The sequence below is a fragment of the Podarcis vaucheri genome (genome assembly GCF_965113315.1).
Source record: "Podarcis vaucheri genome assembly, chromosome: 2".
NCBI lineage: Eukaryota > Metazoa > Chordata > Lepidosauria > Squamata > Lacertidae > Podarcis > Podarcis vaucheri.
Genome location: NC_138760.1, coordinates 71,015,858 through 71,034,509, shown reverse-complemented (window position 1 = coordinate 71,034,509; position 18,652 = coordinate 71,015,858). Strand labels below are relative to the sequence as shown.

Genomic DNA, 18,652 nt, shown 5'->3' with positions numbered 1-18,652 from the left:
TAGAAATATCCCCGCGTTATGTATCCCCACTAACAGAACCTCAGTTCAATCTTAGCTGAATTTTGAATGGATTTTCCAAGAAGCAATTAATATTCAATATTTAATTTCTATAGACTGCATCTCTTTAAAAACAAGCTTCATTGTCAAGGGCAGCAGTGCCAAAGAAAGTGAAATTAAAAAGCATTAGCATACTCTTGATAAGGTGACAATTTGCAAGGTTATTATGGCATCCCTCTAGTAATTAACACATAGTAAGGGACAGGGTACTTAAAGGCAGCTAAGTAACTTGGGGGGAAAGCTTGAACTAATTACCTACATAGCAGGGAAAATACACAGTTCATAGCTTAAAAAGCAATAGACAGATGGTAAATTAAATGGCTTTCCTGTGAAGGTGGTATAGGCACAATCTTACAAATTAAGGTTCTTACTGTGCAACTATACTAAATAGCTGGCACGAGAGTGTAAAATAAGGAGTAATTATAATGAAAACGGCAATCTCTAAACAGTATCAACACATACTGTACATGATGAAATGTAACAAGATTGCTGGGAAGAATCAACTGCTGCAGTTACTGTGCTGCTGGCAGTGGATGATTTGGCACCAATTAGCAGATATCTGCACATGAAATTCAGATGGGCGCGCGCAATGGCCACACGGGGAGAGGAGATGGACATCACGTTCTTACTCACCTTTTCTACAAACTGAAAAGTCTCAAATGTTGCAACCTTTCTTCAGAGGATAGTTGCTCCATCCCCTGGATCACCTTTGTCTATATGCTTGCTGACATTCTCAAATTACTATTATTATGAATTTGTGAGGCAGGAATTGCTCTTGCAGAAGCCATAATGCAGTGATGGCCAAACTTGGCCCTCCAGCTCTTTTGGGACTACAATTCCCACCATCCCTGACTACCGGTCCTGTTAGCTAGGGATAATGGGAGTTGTAGTCCCAAAACAGCTGGAGGGCCAAGTTTGGCCATCACTGCCATAATGGCTCTGCTACAGTAAGGCATGTTCTTCTATATGCTTGGCTATTTTACCTTCAACAATACTATTTACCATTTTTCTGGGACAGACTAACTAAGCTAACTGCCCTATTATTGCCAGGATATCCCTTAGATCCCTTAAAAAAAAAGTTGTTATATTGGCTGTTTTTCAGTCCTTAGGTCTGGAGACTGATTTGAGGGATATTTTTGTTAGAAGACCAGCAATTTCACATTTGAGTTATTTGAGAACTCTTGGGTGCATGCCATCTAGACCCAGCAATTTGTCAATTTCTATTTTGGCAATTAGGCCTAGAACTTAATCTCTCATCACCACTAGCTGCTTTTGTTCCTCAGACTCGCTTCCTGCAAAGGTTTGTTCAGGCACTGGGATCTGTCCTATATATTCTGTTGTGAAGACAGATGCAAATGTCACTTGGAAGTGACCTGTGTTGTGTGTGACTAGAGACAATGACGTTTCAATTATCTCTTCTACATTTAACAGTGTGAAACAAAAAAGTTTTGTGTTTTACTTGCTAACCTGATTCAGAAGAGAAATTAGGGAGCATACAAAAAGTTCTAAAAGGAAAAGGAGTCAAAACTGATATTAGCAGAGAGAAAGCTTTAACATTCTGAATGCCCCTTGTAGGATGTGCCCATTAAATTACTACTAGGACATAGACTGTCCTTCATTTGTCAGAAAGTTAATAACATTGAAGCAAGTCAGGGCAAGGATGGTTATGGTTATGTTTATTAATACAATTTGTTTGTATTGCAAATCTATATGTGGAAGTGCTTGAGAAGGGGCAAAGGGACAGAGAGGACACTACCCTGTTTTTGAAGTTGCTTCAATCTAATATTTCCAGGCTGTGAAGCCTTTGGTGCCCTAAGGTCAAACTTATTCATTAAGCAGCTGTTTATCACAAGGGTCATTATTCTGTTTTTATTGAAAAAGAAACTGTGGGAGCCAAAGGCGAAGCAAAGACTTCAGACTGAATGTTCAAACTCCCCTCCTCCCTCCTAACTTTGGAAGATTTCTCCAAATCTCATCATATATTTGGCTGTAATTCTAGAATAAAAACCCACAATAAATACTTTTAACTGATTAGCACTACCAACTAAAAGAACTTTGCTCTTACAATCCAAATGAAAAGCTTGCAGCACTGGACATTAAATAAAGATTCTTCTGCCTCCGTTATATTTGACTTCTATTTTGAGGATTCTGAGGAAAAGACACATTTTAAAATAAGTGAAACAGATATGTGTCCTGCAAATAAACACAAGGGTTTCTGTGTATTCAATCGCTTCATCAGTGCTCTTCTTATCCCTTAAACTTAATGCCACCAATAAAATTGTTGTTTAGTCGTGTCCGACTCTTCATGACCCCATGGACCAGAGCACGCCAGACACTCCTGTCTTCCGCTGCCTCCCGCAGTTTGGTCAAACTCATGCTGGTAGCTTCGACAACACTGTCCAACCATCTCATCCTCTGTCGTCCCCTTCTCTTTGTGCCCTCAATCTTTCTCAACATCAGGGTCTTTTCCAGGGAGTCTTCTCTTCTCATGAGGTGGCCAAAGTATTGGAGCCTCAGCTTCATGATCTGTCCTTCCAGTGAGCACTCAGGGCTGATTTCCTTCAGAATGGATAGGTTTTGATCTTCTTCTTCTTCATGGGACTTTCAAGAGTCTCCTCCAGCACCATAATTCAAAAGCATCAATTCTTTGGCGATCAGCCTTCTTTATGGTCCAGCTTTCACTTCCATACATCACTACTGGGAAAACCATAGCTTTAACTATACGGACCTTTGTTGGCAAGGTGATGTCTCTGCTTTTTAAGATGTTGTCTAGGTTTGTAAAATAAAATACCTTACATTAACTATTAACTAACCAATAAAATACCTTACATTGACTTCCGGAGGCGGCGCGAAACGTGTAATGGCGGTCCTCTTTGCGCAGCAAAGAGGGGCTCCGCAGAAAAGGGTTGTTCGCTACGGCGAAGCGACGACCCATTAAGTTAAACCACGAGCAGAGCGAGCTCGTGGCCGTGGGATCCGGCGGGCACCGAGAGCGACCCCCAAAACGAAGAAGGGACCCCGTAAGGGGCTCCGGAAGCGCGGAGGGGAAGCGGTGCTGTGGATTCATCGCTCTTTCTGCGGGAGTGAAGCCGCGCAGCTGCTACCGATGAGCGCCGACCTTTCTTCCTTTACATTGGATTACAAAGTAACTACTCGTGAGTAGGATTTATTTGAGATTGGATTACAAATTCGTGAATTCGGCTGAAAGCGGGAGACGAGAAAAAGGAAGTCCGTCTCCCGGAGGTGCTTAATGATCAAAGGCAAAGAAACTGACAAGCTGGAAGCAGTACAAAAGGGCTTTTAAATGAGAGACAGCATACGTCTGGAGAAATTCGGAAATTGAAGGGAAAGGCAAGTTATCTTTATTTTTCTGTGACTGTGTCTATTTTACTTGGGGTTTCTTCTCCGCTAAAACTTTCAAAACTTTAAAGACTTGAAAATCCCTAGTCCCGGACTTTGCAGCGGGCAAAAAGTTGTGTTGTGGATACACTTACAAAGTTGAAACAGATATTTAGAGGCACTACCGGTGGATACAATTAAGCAACTGTATTTTGCACCTTTTAGGAAACTATTGTGGCAAAATTGAGAGGGCTCTGCAAGAAGGAAAAGTTCTTCTCTAAAGACATTTATTAATCTAACTAACTGTAGGAACTATAATGGCGACGGAAACTTTGTTTCTTCTTTCATGAACTGAACAATACTCCCTCTAGTGGAGTTTGGGATTTACAATTTCCTGAGAACTGACTTTGTTTTGTCTCTCTGTGGTCTGGTGACTCACTCTGAGGCCTGTCTTTCCCATGGAACTTTGGACAGCTTGACCTTGAATCCAAAGACAGGTGTGGAATGAGTGTGGAATGAGTGGTAAACCAAAAACAAGAGCTGCGTCGAAAGCAGGGAAAGGCAAATTGGTACAAACAACTTTGGTTTCCCAGGGCCGTAGATCTTCAGTCCCTGCGGTATTACAGGCTGTACCATTACCAACAACCCCAGCTGAAGAACCAGAACAATTAACAAGTGAAGATATGGCAGCTGGGGGATCCAACATTCTTCTAGAGGAAATGCTACAACAATTTGCAATTTTGAACAAAAAAGTGGATGATCAAACTGCAAAAATTGACTTAGCCACATCTTCAATCAACAAACTTTCTGAACAGGTGGCTAAGCATTCACAAGATATTGGAAACCTAAAGGACGTTGTATCTGAAAATCGAAAATTGGCCGAGGCTGCGAATGAGAAAGTAGAAGCAGTAACTAAAGAAGTGGAGGAACTGAAAGGAGAGGTAAGGCCACTCCATAAACATATTACTGACCAGCAGGCCTATCTGTCTTTGGTGGAACTGCGAAACAGGGAAAATAATTTGAGATTACGCTCTATCCCAGAGATCGAGAAAGAGGACTTGACTGGCTTTTTGACAGAAGAATTCTCTAAATTCTGGGGTATAAACGAAGATACAGACTTTAAAATAACAACTGCATTTAGATTGGGAAGGGCTGCTGGGAAGGACAGACCTAGAGATTGTTTGATTATCTTAAGGACTAAGCAGGAGAGAGACAAGCTACTCGACCTACATTTCAATAAAGCACTTGAGATCCAGGACAGAAGAGCACAAATCTACAAGGACATACCTAAACAATTACTGGATCTAAGATCTAACTACACTGACCTAACTGGACTTTTGAGAGGCAACGGAATACCTTACAGGTGGGAGTTTCCACAAGGCCTTTCGTTCAAATACAAAGGAAAGAAGATAAAAATCAAAACGAAAGAGGATAGCCAGAAGTTCCTACACGACCACGGAGAAGATTTGCAGAAAGGAGCGGTAGCTATTTGGCCACCACCAGAGCTAGGAAAAGAGCCACCACCCTCGGATTTGGACAAAAAAGAAGACACCCAACAAGAGTAACAACAGATTGATACAGGATGTCTCTGCAGCTCTATAGTTGGAACATTAATGGCGCGAATTCCCCAGAAAAACGCAAAAGGATTTTCCATATATTAAAGAAAGAGAATTTGGACATAATTTGCTTGCAAGAAACTCATGTGACCAGGCTACACAGGAAGGTGTTAACAAATAAAAGATTAGGCCAAGAATTTATTTCATCAGATAGAGTTAAGAAGAGAGGCGTGGTGATTTACGCCAAAGAGAATCTATCACCAAAATTTTTGTTTAAAGATGAACAAGGAAGAATCCTGGCTATTGAAATTCTGACCCAAGGAGAAAAAGTTTTGATATTAGGAATCTATGCACCAAACGAGGGGAAATCAGAATTTTATAAGAAGCTGCATGAGACATTACTGGACTATCTGGACTACTCCAACATCATTATGATGGGAGATATGAATGGGGTCGTCTCTACTTTGATGGATAAGTCACAGAATCAGAATTTGACTAAAGACGGAAGACTACCAAAAACTTTCTTTGAACTAACTGACAATATGGACCTAATTGATTTATGGAGGACGAGAAACCCCCTAGGTAAAGAAGGAACCTTTTTTTCTGAGGCCCACCTGTCATGGACAAGAATCGACCAAATTTGGGCAACTAGAGGGCTGGCACCTAAGACTACAAAAATAGAAATCTGCCCAAAGACTTGCTCCGACCATAACGCTTTGAAAATGGAAATGAGATTTACTACTGCCGACTCCTTCAGATGGAAAATGAATGACAACCTGTTAAGAGATCAAGAGATCGTAAAGAAGGCCCAAAAAACTCTAAAGGACTATTTTGAAATCAACTTGAATACCTCGGTGGAAAAAAGAATTATCTGGGACGCAAGTAAAGCTGTTATGAGAGGGTTTCTGATACAACAGAATACAATCAAGAAAAAACTTTGGAATAGTAAAAAAGATAAGATATTGGAGAAGATAAGTGATGGAGAGAAAAAATTAAGAGTGAATCCAAAATCAAAAGAGACTTTAAGAGAAATCAAATTTCACCAGTCACAATATGCGAAATTGATTAACCAAGAAGTGGAATGGAAAATCAAACAAATGAAACAAAGATCTTTTGAATCTGCGAACAAATGTGGGAAACTGCTCGCTTGGCAGTTGAAAAAGAGACAAAAATTAAACTACGTTACCAACTTAGAAGTTGAAGGGAAAAACTTTCAGAAACCGGGAGAAATTAGAAAGTGTTTCCAGAAATATTTTAAAAAATTGTACACACAAGAACCCGAGGAGGCAACCGAGATAGAACAATTTTTGAAAGATAATGGCCTACCAAAATTATCTCAAGAGAAGAGATCAATCTTGAATTGTAAAATAACACAACAGGAAATCGAGGATGCCATTCAGAATATGCAATTAGGCAAATCTCCGGGCCCCGATGGACTTACCTCCAAATACTACAGGACTTTAAAAGACTATTTGATGCAACCATTAATGGAGGTTTGCAACCAGATTATGGGGGGAGGGAGGGCACCAGATACGTGGAAAGAAGCATTCATCACATTGATACCTAAAGTGGAAACTGAAAAGACTCAACTTAAGAACTATCGCCCCATCTCACTCCTAAATGTGGATTACAAAATATTTGCGGATGTCTTGGCTAACAGATTTAAAAAGGTATTAAATGCAGTAATCCATAAGGACCAAGCAGGCTTTCTCCCAGGTAGACATTTGTATGATAATACCAGGAACATTATCGATATTTTGGAACTTTTACAAACAAATATTAACACCAAAGCGGTGTTAATTTTTATTGACGCGGAGAAGGCCTTTGACAACATTTCTTGGAAATTTATGAAGAAAAACTTGGAAGGGATGGGAGTGGGAAGGGGGTTTGAGAATGGAATAGAGGCAATCTATTCTGAACAAAAAGCTAAGTTGATAGTGAACAATGTGGTGACAGAAGAACTTCATATTGAAAAAGGAACACGCCAGGGGTGCCCCCTATCCCCTCTGTTGTTTATTTCAGTCCTGGAGGTTTTGCTGAAAATGATAAGGGAGGATCGGCAGGTACAAGGAATACGGGTCGGAGCGAAACAATATAAACTGAAAGCATTTGCAGATGACTTAGTTTTAACATTACAGGAGCCAGAATCTAGCACAAAAAGAGTTTTGGAATTGATTCAGAAATTTGGTCGGGTGGCGGGTTTTAAGTTGAATAAACAAAAGACTAAGGTGTTAGGGAAAAACTTGACGGTTACTGAAACAGAGGGGTTTCAGAGGGAAACAGAACTAAACATTGTTAAAAAAGTGAAATACCTGGGGGTCAATCTGTCCTCCAAGAACTTGAATTTATTTAAAGACAATTATGAAAAATGTTGGTCAGAAGTTAAAAAAGATCTAGAAATCTGGTCAAGATTGAAACTATCCTTGTTAGGCCGAATTGCAGCTATAAAAATGAACGTTTTGCCAAAAATGTTGTTTTTGTTTCAGGCTTTGCAGATCGTGGACAGAGTGGATTGTTTTGGAAAGTGGCAGAAGGATATTTCTAAATTTGTCTGGCAGGGCAAAAAGCCCCGAATAAAGTTTAAAATATTAACTGATGCAAAGGAGAGAGGGGGGTTTGCCCTGCCGGACTTAAGGTTATATTATGAAGCTGCGGCCTTCTGCTGGATGAAAGATTGGATTTTATTGGAAAATACTGATGTCCTAGATCTGGAAGGCTTTAACAATTCGTTAGGTTGGCATGCGTATTTGTGGTATGACAAGGGGAAAACACATGGAATGTTTAAAAACCATATTGTCAGAAAAGCAATATTTATGGTCTGGAAAAAATACAAAGACTTATTGGAAAGTAAAACTCCGAGGTGGATTTCACCAATAGAGGCCAAAGCTCGGAAAACATCCAATATGGAGGCATATTGGCCGAAATATTGGGAAATAATAGAAAACATTGGAGGTAATTGGAGGTTGCAGAGCTTTGAAAAATTAAAGGATAAGATGCAAAATTGGTTACATTATGCCCAAATTAATGAGGTTTTTAAGCAAGACAAAAAAATAGGATTCCAGGTGGAAAAATCGAAACTTGAGACAGAGTTGCTAGAACCAAAGACCAAGGTAATTTCGAGAATGTACGACTTGCTGCTTAAATGGAACACTCAGGATGAAATAGTTAAAACAGCCATGATAAAATGGGCTCAAGACATTGGTTACAATATCATGTCAGAAGACTGGGAAAAGTTATGGACCACCGGTATGAAGTTTACGGCATGTAATGCCTTGAAAGAAAACATTATGAAAATGGTATACAGGTGGTACATGACCCCAGTCAAACTCGCTAAGATATACCATTTGTCTGATAATAAATGTTGGAAATGTAAGGAGGCTGAAGGGACATTCTTTCACCTCTGGTGGACGTGCCCAAGATTGAAGGCCTTTTGGGAAATGATCTATAATGAGTTAAAGAAGGTGTTTAAGTACACCTTTCCCAAGAAACCAGAGGCCTTTCTTCTGGGCATTGTCGGCCAGAAGGTGTTAAAAAAGGATAGAACTTTCTTTATGTATGCTACAACTGCAGCAAGAATTCTTATCGCCAAGTATTGGAAGACCCAAGATTTGCCCACACTGGAGGAGTGGCAGACGCAACTGATGAACTACATGGAATTGGCTGAGATGACTGCAAGAATCCGGGACCTGGGAGAAGAGGCAATGGAGGAGGATTGGAAAAAATTCAAAGACTATTTGCAAAAGTATTATAAGTTGTATGAAACATAAGATGTCGTATGATTTAGAACGTTAGCCCCAGCAATGAAGTTTAATTATTTAGGAAATTGTTAACATTCGGGAAAGAACCAAAGTTTAAATGGGTTAAATGATATCAGGTTATATTTTTAGAGTAAACGGAGAACAAGAGATTTAAACTTAAATTGCAATTGAAAATATAAAGAAAAACACGAAATAAGGGTATAATTTGCTGATGACTTTATTATCAAGAATGCACTATGCGGGAGACGTGGGGAAGTCCAATGGAAATCTGAAATAAGTTATTGAAATGGATGTTATTTTCTGTTCTTTTTTCTTTTCTTTTCTTTTATTCTGTCTTTTCCTATTTGTAATTTGGAAAAATGTAATAAAAATTATTATAAAAAAAATAAAATAAAATACCTTACATTGACTATTCTTTCAGTGTTTGATGATCACAGTATTTGTGATTAGAATCAAATTTTTAATACCTCTGGACTGAGATCTAAATTCTGATGGAATTCTGAATAGTTTAAAACAGGGCTGGGGAACCTGTGGCCCACCAGATGTTGTGAGACAAAAACTCCCATCACCTCCTGTCACATGCCAATGGGCAAGGATAATGAAAGTTGTAGATTTGTGATTTCCAAGGGGCACAGGCTCACCATCCTTTGTTAAAAAGAGTAGTTGTTTGTCTGAAGAAACAGGTTCACAGTCTGAGGGTGCTCCTTGATCTAACTTCGTCACTGGTTAGTTTGTGTGGCATGGAGTACTCTTTGCTAGGTAAGCCTTACCTGTTACCTGTCAGATAGCCTAGCCTTAAACACACACACACACACACACACGTTTTATTTCCTGCTCCTCGTTACTAGTGATCTTGGAGTAGTGTCTATGTTGATGCTATTTCAGTGCCAGGTAAAGATGGTTTTATTCTGAAGCTTTCTTATAGCCTTGAAATTCTGTTTCTATATTGAAAGCTGCCCAAGGAATGAATCTGAAAGGTGGGCTTCCCGTGACAACCAACCTACCAACTAATGAAACAAAGCAAAGTTATCAGTTATGTTTATTATTTATAGCCCAATTTTCTACAGATGTATCCAAAGCATCTTATAATTTACAACACGAGACCAGCGTGTGGCTACTATTTAACAATAGACTTATCCATCTCTTCCCTGCAATTCTAGCCTGCATGTTTCCAGCCCATTATATGAAGGAGCATGCTGATTTCTATATACTAATATTACACAGACACACACACATTGCTTTGAGTATATTGATAAACGGAAAAGTGACTAAGCAAGCAAAACTAACAGCATTTAGCTGTTCCTTTGTAGGAAGTCATGAATACACAACTGTTCTGTAGTCCATAGGTTTTCCTTATAGTACTCATCACATGAAATCTATGACATAAATCACATGTAAAGCATTTCCTACATTTTATAATATAATAATAATAATTAAACACTGTATTTATTGGATGCTTGATCAGGCTGATAAGGATTTGTGGAGAGGCACTGTTTTCCCCTCCCTTGTATAAGACTGAAATACAAAACCTGGGAGAAAATGTTTGTGGATGCAAAGCATTGAGACAGCAAGGATGATTTATACGAAGATAGAGATATTAGCCCATCACATTCATATTAAATCATGTTCTCTCCCAAACCAAGCTGAGAAGCACCAAGGGCAATGCAAATTATTTCTTCATCTCCCTCAGGAATGAGCATGCAGCTCTTGTGAACACAAGGTTGCAAATACAAACAATTGCCAGGTCTTGAGAGGAGAGAACACTGCTGGTTAAAGCATTATAGTTCTCTTTTATGCAGACTTACTTAGGAGTAAGCCCCACTGAATTTAGTTCATCGTTATAATAGGAATATTGTACAATATTACATTTACACTCTGTTTATTATTTGTTAAGATAAATTCTGCAAATATAATTGATTTCCACTAATAGGAAAGATAAGATTAATTGTGTGCACACACATTAAGAATTTCTGCTGTGTTTGATCTGTGTTTGAACATTCCCTGGAACTTGTGTCTTGGCAGCATAAAGTTTGACAAGTGGAGTGTTGCAGGATTCTGTCCAGGGCCCATCGTTGTTCAATGTATTTACAAATTACTTGGATGAAGGAACTGAGGGCTGTTTATCCAATCTGCAAGGGGACGCAGGTGGCGCTGTGGTGTAAACCACTGAGCTTTGGGCTTGCTGATTGGAAGGTCGGTGTTTGAATCCCCGTGATGGGGTGAGCTCCCATTGTTTGGTCCCAGCTCCTGCCAACCTAGCAGTTCGAAAGCACGTAAAAGTGCAAGTAGATAAATAGGTACTGCTCCAGTGGGAAGGTAAATGGCGTTTCTGTGCGCTGCTCTGGTTTTGCCAGAAGCGGCTTAGTCATGCTGGCCACATGACCCGGAAAAACTGTCTGTGGAATGGACAAACACCGGCTCCCTCGGCCTGTAAAGCGAGATGAGCGCCGCAACACCAGAGTCGTTTACGACTGGACTTAACTGTCAGGGGTCCTTTACCTTTACATCCAATCTGCAGATGACACCAAACTGGGAAGGGTAGCTAATGTTGCTGAAGATGGAATAGGGATTCAAGATGACCTTAACAGATTGGAGAACTGGGCCCAAACTAACAAAATGAATTTCTATAGGGACAATGGAATTCCACAAATGCTGGAAAGTGTGCAGAGGAGAGTGGCCAGGATGATCAAGGGTCTGGAAACCAAGTCTTATGAGGAACAGTTGAGGGAGTTGGGTATGTTTAACCTGGAAAATAGGAGACAAAGAGGCGATATGAAAGCCAACCTCTGGCATCTAAAGGGCTGTCACATGGAAGACGGCATAAGCTTTTCTCCTGCTCTGGACCCGAACCAATGACTTCAAGAAAAGAGATTCTGACTAAACATCAGATAGAACTTTCTGACAGTAAGAGCTGTTTGACCAGATGGTGGTGGACTCTTCTTCCTTGGAGGATTTTAAGCAGAGGTTGGATGGCCAGCTGTCTTAGATGCTTTAGTTGAGATTCAGGCAAAGCAGGGGGTTGCACTAGATGACTCTCAGGGTCCCTTCCAACTCTACAATTCTATAATTTGTGGAGGGTGCAGGGTACATGGAGGGAAGGTTCAATTGCATAGTCCCCTATATATTATTTGAAGGCATTAGCAGCTTGCTTTTGCTTCTTAGTAGCAGGAAATCACAATCCAATAACCAAAGAAAATAGGATTAAGCACTAGGAGCTTTATCTAGTATTATGCATTGCATATTATTATGCATTGTATTTATACATCTTTTTTATTGTATTGATATTATGTTATGTATTTACATTACATATGTTGTTTACATTACTACAGTGGTACCTCGGGTTACATACGCTTCAGGTTACAGACTCTGCTAACCCAGAAATAGTGCTTCAGGTTAAGAACTTTGCTTCAGGATGAGAACAGAAATCATGCTCCAGTGGCGCGGCGGCAGCGGGAGGCCCCATTAGCTAAAGTGGTGCTTCAAGTTAAGAACAGTTCCAGGTTAAGAATGGACCTCCGGAACAAATTAAGTACTTAACCCAAGGTACCACTGTATGCTATTTCATTTTGACAAAGGGTGGCATATAAATTTCTTAAATATATACATTGCACCACATTTTCACATTCTAAATAATACTCAGAATCTAAAGACATGTTATACAAGGAGCTTTCCTGGTCATTTTTGATGCAAACTTGCAAAGACAAGTGTATAATTCATTCTAAAAAGTTGCTTGCCCCTTTAGCAATGGTATCCTTTGCTCTAAATAAGACAAATTGCACTGCAGTCATGTGCTTATATCTGAGCACGTGTATCTCTCTTCTCTCTCCCTCCTAGCAATGGTCTCCCAAAAGATGCCATGACGTTTGGGAGCAGTGATTGTGGTATGTCAGCTGCAGTCATCTTAAAAGGCTAAATAAAGCATTTAACCACAGTTTAATTCCTGAAGAAGCTCATGCTAATTTAAATTACTTTACATTTAATTAAAATGCTTTTGTATAGTGATAATAATGTAACTGTGGTAATTAGTATCAAGTGGCATCTAGAGGGCATATTTAAAAACTAATCTGGAGAATAAATAGAGCTAATTAGTAGCTAGAATAATGCTTTATGATTATCCTTTGTTTATAACTGCTATAATGTTCAATGTGTTATTAAATGAAATTGGTAATTAATGTATATCAAAGCTATTTTTCAATGCTTTTATTAAAGCATCTCTTAGATACAACATTTTTTTAGGCAAACTGCATTTGTTTCATTTCCATGGAAATAAAAAGGATAAACAGATGACGGCATAATCTACAAAACAATTTATTAATGTAAGCTGCAGCACCCAAATCTGCAGCAGCCATTCAAAAAACTGTGTTCTATTTTATAAGCAAGTTTAGAAATAATACACACATCTGCTCCGAAATTCTGAAGTAGATTCTGAACTGTTCATCAACCCTACATTGAAGCAAAATTCACTGTGTTTCACAAAATTCAGCTGTGGAGTAGCTGTTGGGCGACTGATGATAGTTGCAGGAAACATTGATGCCACACCAATGCTTTCTGCATGGAAACACATGGTGCATATAGTAAAATAAGTATACACATACTTTTCAATATAATGCATACCAGCAGTAAAGGATTTTTGCATCCCCCCTCCCCCGTTTTGCTTTGGACCAATGAAAGAATCCTGAGACAAGAGATTTATTGTTTGGGAAAACATGTTGAACACAGCGGCTGAACTTCCAAGTCTGTCTGGGAATCAATGGGAACTTGAAATAGAAAAAAATTCTCACCCTTACTTATACATTAGAATTCTGTTTCTCCTGCTACTTGTGGGTTGCCAAGAGAAAAGGAAAGTGATATATAACACCTGGACTTTCAGACACTTAATAGTGGTGCTAGAGAAAGTTAAGTGAGAGACTATGATGAACTGCAACACAGAGCTCTGGTCTCCTGTTTTGTTTTGGTTTTTTCCATGACCATGACCTGCATTTGGTTCCCAGTACAGAGAAACATAATACTGGTGCATATGGTCATTCAAGGTGTGGAGAAAGTGGGCAGAGATTAGTTTTTCTTCCTCTCTCTTAACACTAGAACTTGGGGCCATCTGTTAAAGCTGAATATTGGAAGATTCAGGATAGAGAAAAGGAAGTAGCGTGAGCTACCGCAAGGTATAGTGATGGTTGCCAACTTGGGTGGGCTGTATGAGGGAATCAGACAAGTCAGAGAGGAGAAGGTTATGGATGGCTGGTAGCAATGATGGCTTTGTACTACCTCCAATATCAGAGGAGCTATGCCTCTGAATACTAGTGAATGGGAAATACCAGTGGGAAGGGTGCTGCTGCACTCGTGTCCTGTTTGTGGGCTTCCCATAGGCATCTGCTTTGCACCACAAGACTAGAATGACCTTTGGTCTGATCCAGCAGTTCTTAGTGTTTGATGTTGTATTACTATTTTTTATTGTGAGCTGCCCAGAGTGGCTGGAGCAACCCAGTCAGATGGGCAGCATATTATTATTAACAACAACAACAACAACAACAACAACAACATATTCAGTTTTATCAAGCAAACAATTTTGTTTGAAACCACGTCTCTCCACTTTCTACCCTGACTGGCACAAGTAGCTGGGCAGTAGCTTTGCCACTCTGTCCAGCCCCAACACTGCCAGATGGGAGTTAGGATTACTCCCTAAATGTATTTTTAAAAATATATGTGCTAGATTTATTTTTATTTCTTTAAAAAAACCCAACTGCCTTGGTTTATTAGTTTTTGTTTAAAAATGCACACCCAACAGTGTTACTGCTTGGACTAGAAAAAGTTGGCAAGCATTTTCAGATCCTGGCGGCTGCAATCCAACCCACGTATGGGTGCATTTGAACACATATGGGTGAAAAGACACATAAAGCATCATTAAAGTGTATGGGTATCTTCCCATTAAAGGGACGCGGGTGGCGCTGTGGGTTAAACCACTGAGCCTAGGGCTTGCCGATCGGAAGGTCGGCGGTTCGAATTCCCGCGATGGGGTGAGTTCCCGTTGCTCGGTCCCTGCTCCTACCAACCTAGCAGTTCGAAAGCATGTCAAAGTGCAAGTAGATAAATAGGTAACACTCAGGCAGGAAGGTAAACGCCGTTTCCGTGCGCTGCTCTGGTTCTCCAGAAGCGGCTTAGTCATGCTGGTCACATGACCCGGAAGCTGTACGCCGGCTCCCTTGGCCAGTAAAGCGAGATGAGCGCTGCAACCCCAGAGTCGTCCGCGACTGGACCTAACAGTCAGGGGTCCCTTTACCTTTTACCTTCCCATTAACATTACTGAAATGTGGATTATACCGTAAATGCTTCTCTTAACTACATTCTTCTGTGAAAACACAGAATTTGTTTGTTGTTTTGCTCAGCACAGATGGTAGCTTGAAATGCAAAATATTCCTTACTTCGTTCTGTTTTTAAAGTTCTAATTTTTAGATCTTCTAAACAGTGTGTTGTTTTTCCCTCCTCCCCAACGTCTTGCTGCTAGTCCTGGAAAAGTCTTTAAGAATTCAAAGGAAAAAGAGGCAGCCTTATTACTTTTGTCACTTTAAGGCTCCAGCACTGCTTCAGAGAACAAACTTTCAGATCAAGCTTTGAACAGAGTACAAAGGAAAGGAAGTAATTATCATTAACAAGATTAAAAGCGGACCACGTGTCCAATAACTGCTCCTCTAACCTCTCCAAGAGGACTTTCATGCCAGATTGCAGTCTTATACTTCTTTTGGTATAACAAGGACGGGTAAGGCCAGAAAAGAACAAGTCAATATTGCTTACATAGCAAAGAGAAGTGTCAGAAGACAGACATCAGCAGTGCCAGGACTTTGCCAAAAGCAATTAGTAGAGTCCACCACCCACAATAACTAGCTGGATTGCCAACACACCCAAGAAAACTCAAGATAAGAAAGATGGGTAACAGGTTATATTTTATTAAATATAGCTATTATAGATTAGAATAAGTCAACAAAATTAACCGATGCCAATGAGATCTAGGCAGAATAGACGGGAGGATTTCAAGTCTCCCATCTCCTGAGCCAGCTGCCAGCCGCACACATTGGGATCACATAGCAAGGCCCTCACTGCGTGCTTCTTGGGTATAGGAACCTGACACGCGTGCCGTGGTCCCATTGGCCAGTGTTCACCCTGATGTGTCTGACAACCCCAAACACTCTGGTGCAGATATTTTCCAAAATCCACTCACCCACCCCGGAACAAATGCCAATTAGCCAAATTCTAACAAAGCGCCACTCCAGTTATGTGGACAACACCTAACAGTGTGATGTAGGTGAAAAAGCTGTGATATGAGCCAATTAGTGTCAAATGCCCCCCCCCAATTCCTACTCAGTTCCTTCAATGAAGGCAACTAGCAGAGCTCACAGTGCAAAAGGGGTGGGACAGTGGGTGTCTCAGGAAGAGGGGTAGAGATGGCTTAAATAGCCCCACGTTACCCCTGCAGGGGAGTCCATCTCTCTTCTTCTTGCAGGGGAAGAGAATGTTGCAAATGCATCCCACTCCCATATGGGGAAAGGATGGAATTATGCTCCAAATAAGAAAAAATCTATGAATTATAGCATATCCCCATGTTAAGAGATACAATCAGCAGGGTGTGGAAGAGAAACCAGACAGTCTATAAAAGTTTCCTCTCAAGGTTATTAAAAGCTCTCTACATAAAGTATAACTCTGATAACTTTGTCTTTCTCCCCCTCCTTTGATATCTCTGCTTAGGATAGATAAAATATTGAGAGACGTTCTGCTGCAAACATAAATAAAATGGCACTAGAACTGTGGAAATGCCCCCTTCTTTTTATGTTTCAGAGACCAAAGGGAGGCATAAAATAACACTGTTGTGTTTTGAAAACATCGCTGTCTCCACCAGAACAATTTAACTAAACAACAGACAAATATATGTGATCTGCATAGACTGCAAGGAACCTGCAACTTGTGGATTACAGTAATCCCGAAGCTGCAAAATACACATTTGTCTAAAGGAACTTGAAATATACACCACCAGCACCAAACACTCAGGAAAAGGTACTGAAAATAACCATCCACTCCTTTACAACTAATTTTATGCTATGAGTGAGAACCAACTGATGGAATGTTAAACAAGAACAGATCACACCAACGTATTTGCACCAGCAGCTCAGGATTTAAAGCAGCGAGGGAAAAGGTTTAGAAAACATGAAGCTCGCTAGTTTACTGCTCTTCCACACACTCTCCCCAAGGGTGCATTTTATGAGAGTCATTTACCCACTTTGAACAGGCTTAAAACTCAGCATATACAAATGCCATCAATTTGAAAGCAAGAGAGACGACTGTAGCTTCAGGTTTACAAAGGGACATAAGAAGAGCGTGCTGGATCAGGCCAGTGGCCCATCCTGTCCCCACAGTGGCCAAACACAGTTGCCGGTGGGAAACCAGCAAGCAAGAGCACTTTCAAGCAAACAAGAGCACTTTCCCCTCCAGTGGTTTCTAGCAACTGTGAAGGCAGAACACAGCCTTTACGGCTAGTAGCCATTGCCAGCTCTCTCCTCCAGGAATGGAGTGCAAACCGTTTTAGTGGGAAATAGACATTTAAATGGTTTAAAAACCTCAGCTATGCCTTTACATATTGATTTAAATCAGTGTTCCCCAACCTTGGGCCTCTAGCTGTTTTTGGACTACAATTCCCATCATCCTTGACCACTGGTCTTGCTAGCGAGGGATGATGGGAGTTGTAGTCCAAAAACAGCTGGAGGCCAAGGTTGCGGAACGCTGATTTAAAAAATGCACAAACTAATCTCATTTCGCAAATGCCAGCAAAGAACATTGGCAAATGGACTTAATGTAGGAAAGATAATCTTTCCATGTAAGCTAGGCATGATTTCCCATTTTGACTCATCACCAAAAGGGCTTATTTCAATATGAGAGCTCTCTGGTAACACGACAAGCCCAAAGTCATACAATCATAGAGTTGGAAGGGACCCTGAGGACCATCTAGTGAAACCTCCTGCAACGCAGGAATATGCAGCTGTCCCACACAGAGACACAGGATCAAACCTGCAACCCTGGCATCATCAGCACCACAATCTAATCAACTGAGCTATCCAGGCTTCCCAAGTCATATGGGAAGAGACCATGGCTACACTGCCCTTTCTGGGAACTGGGGAACTTCTGATAGGAGAATGATCAACTGTCAGCTCTTACACTGCGACCTCAGACTTCTGTTGTTGCAGATAAGCAAGGGAAGCAGCAACACTGCAGTACCCCCTGTTCCCACAATAAAGGTAATGTTGGAAGGCAAGCTAATTTTTAGGGCAGCTGCACAATTCTTGAGGGGAAAGTAATGCAGTGAAAACAGAGAATGCTAGTGCCCTTTTTTTGGGTGCAAACAGTTTAAAAGTGTATTTAACCATTTAATCCATATGTATTTTTTAGGTCTTCATATTCCAAAGTCCTCTGCTGCCATATCTAATAATGCAGCAAATAATGATGCTGAAATGTGGTGTTGCCTCTCCAGTCCTCTGGGAATTTGATCCGGTTTTGAAGGGCATAAGCTAATAACACTGAAAAATCCCATGAACAATGAAAAGCACTTGACCAGTTCTCCCTGAAGCTAACAGCAGGTTTTCCACAAGTACCATGAATGAGATCAAACATTGACAAGATTTTCAAAAGAACAAATATATATATATATATAGTGATGAAATATTTGTTAAATATTGTTTACCTAAAACTTTAAGTCTCTCTGCTCCAACCACCACTTCATTGTCATCTGCAGAAAACAACAATTTCCCCGAGGTGGTTAGCACTTGAAATTTTTGGCTGTATGCTTCCACTGCTTTGGGCCCTAAAGAGAAGAAAGAAAGCTTAGTGATCTCTTTGATCTGATATTATGCTGAAAATGATACATTAACATATCCTGGATTATGAATCTGACAATTAAATAGAAAA

General features: G+C 40.3%; 1 protein-coding gene across 2 annotated transcripts in view; it reads right to left on the bottom strand.

The window, feature by feature from the left end:
• Positions 1–18,652, bottom strand: part of SGCD (sarcoglycan delta) — a 410,213-nt gene that overhangs the window by 60,146 nt on the left and 331,415 nt on the right. For both annotated transcript variants that reach the window (XM_082211838.1, XM_082211837.1), the window contains one exon: positions 18,429–18,548. In XM_082211838.1, the coding sequence (XP_082067964.1) occupies positions 18,429–18,548 (120 nt within the window). The remainder of the gene's footprint in view (positions 1–18,428; positions 18,549–18,652) is intronic.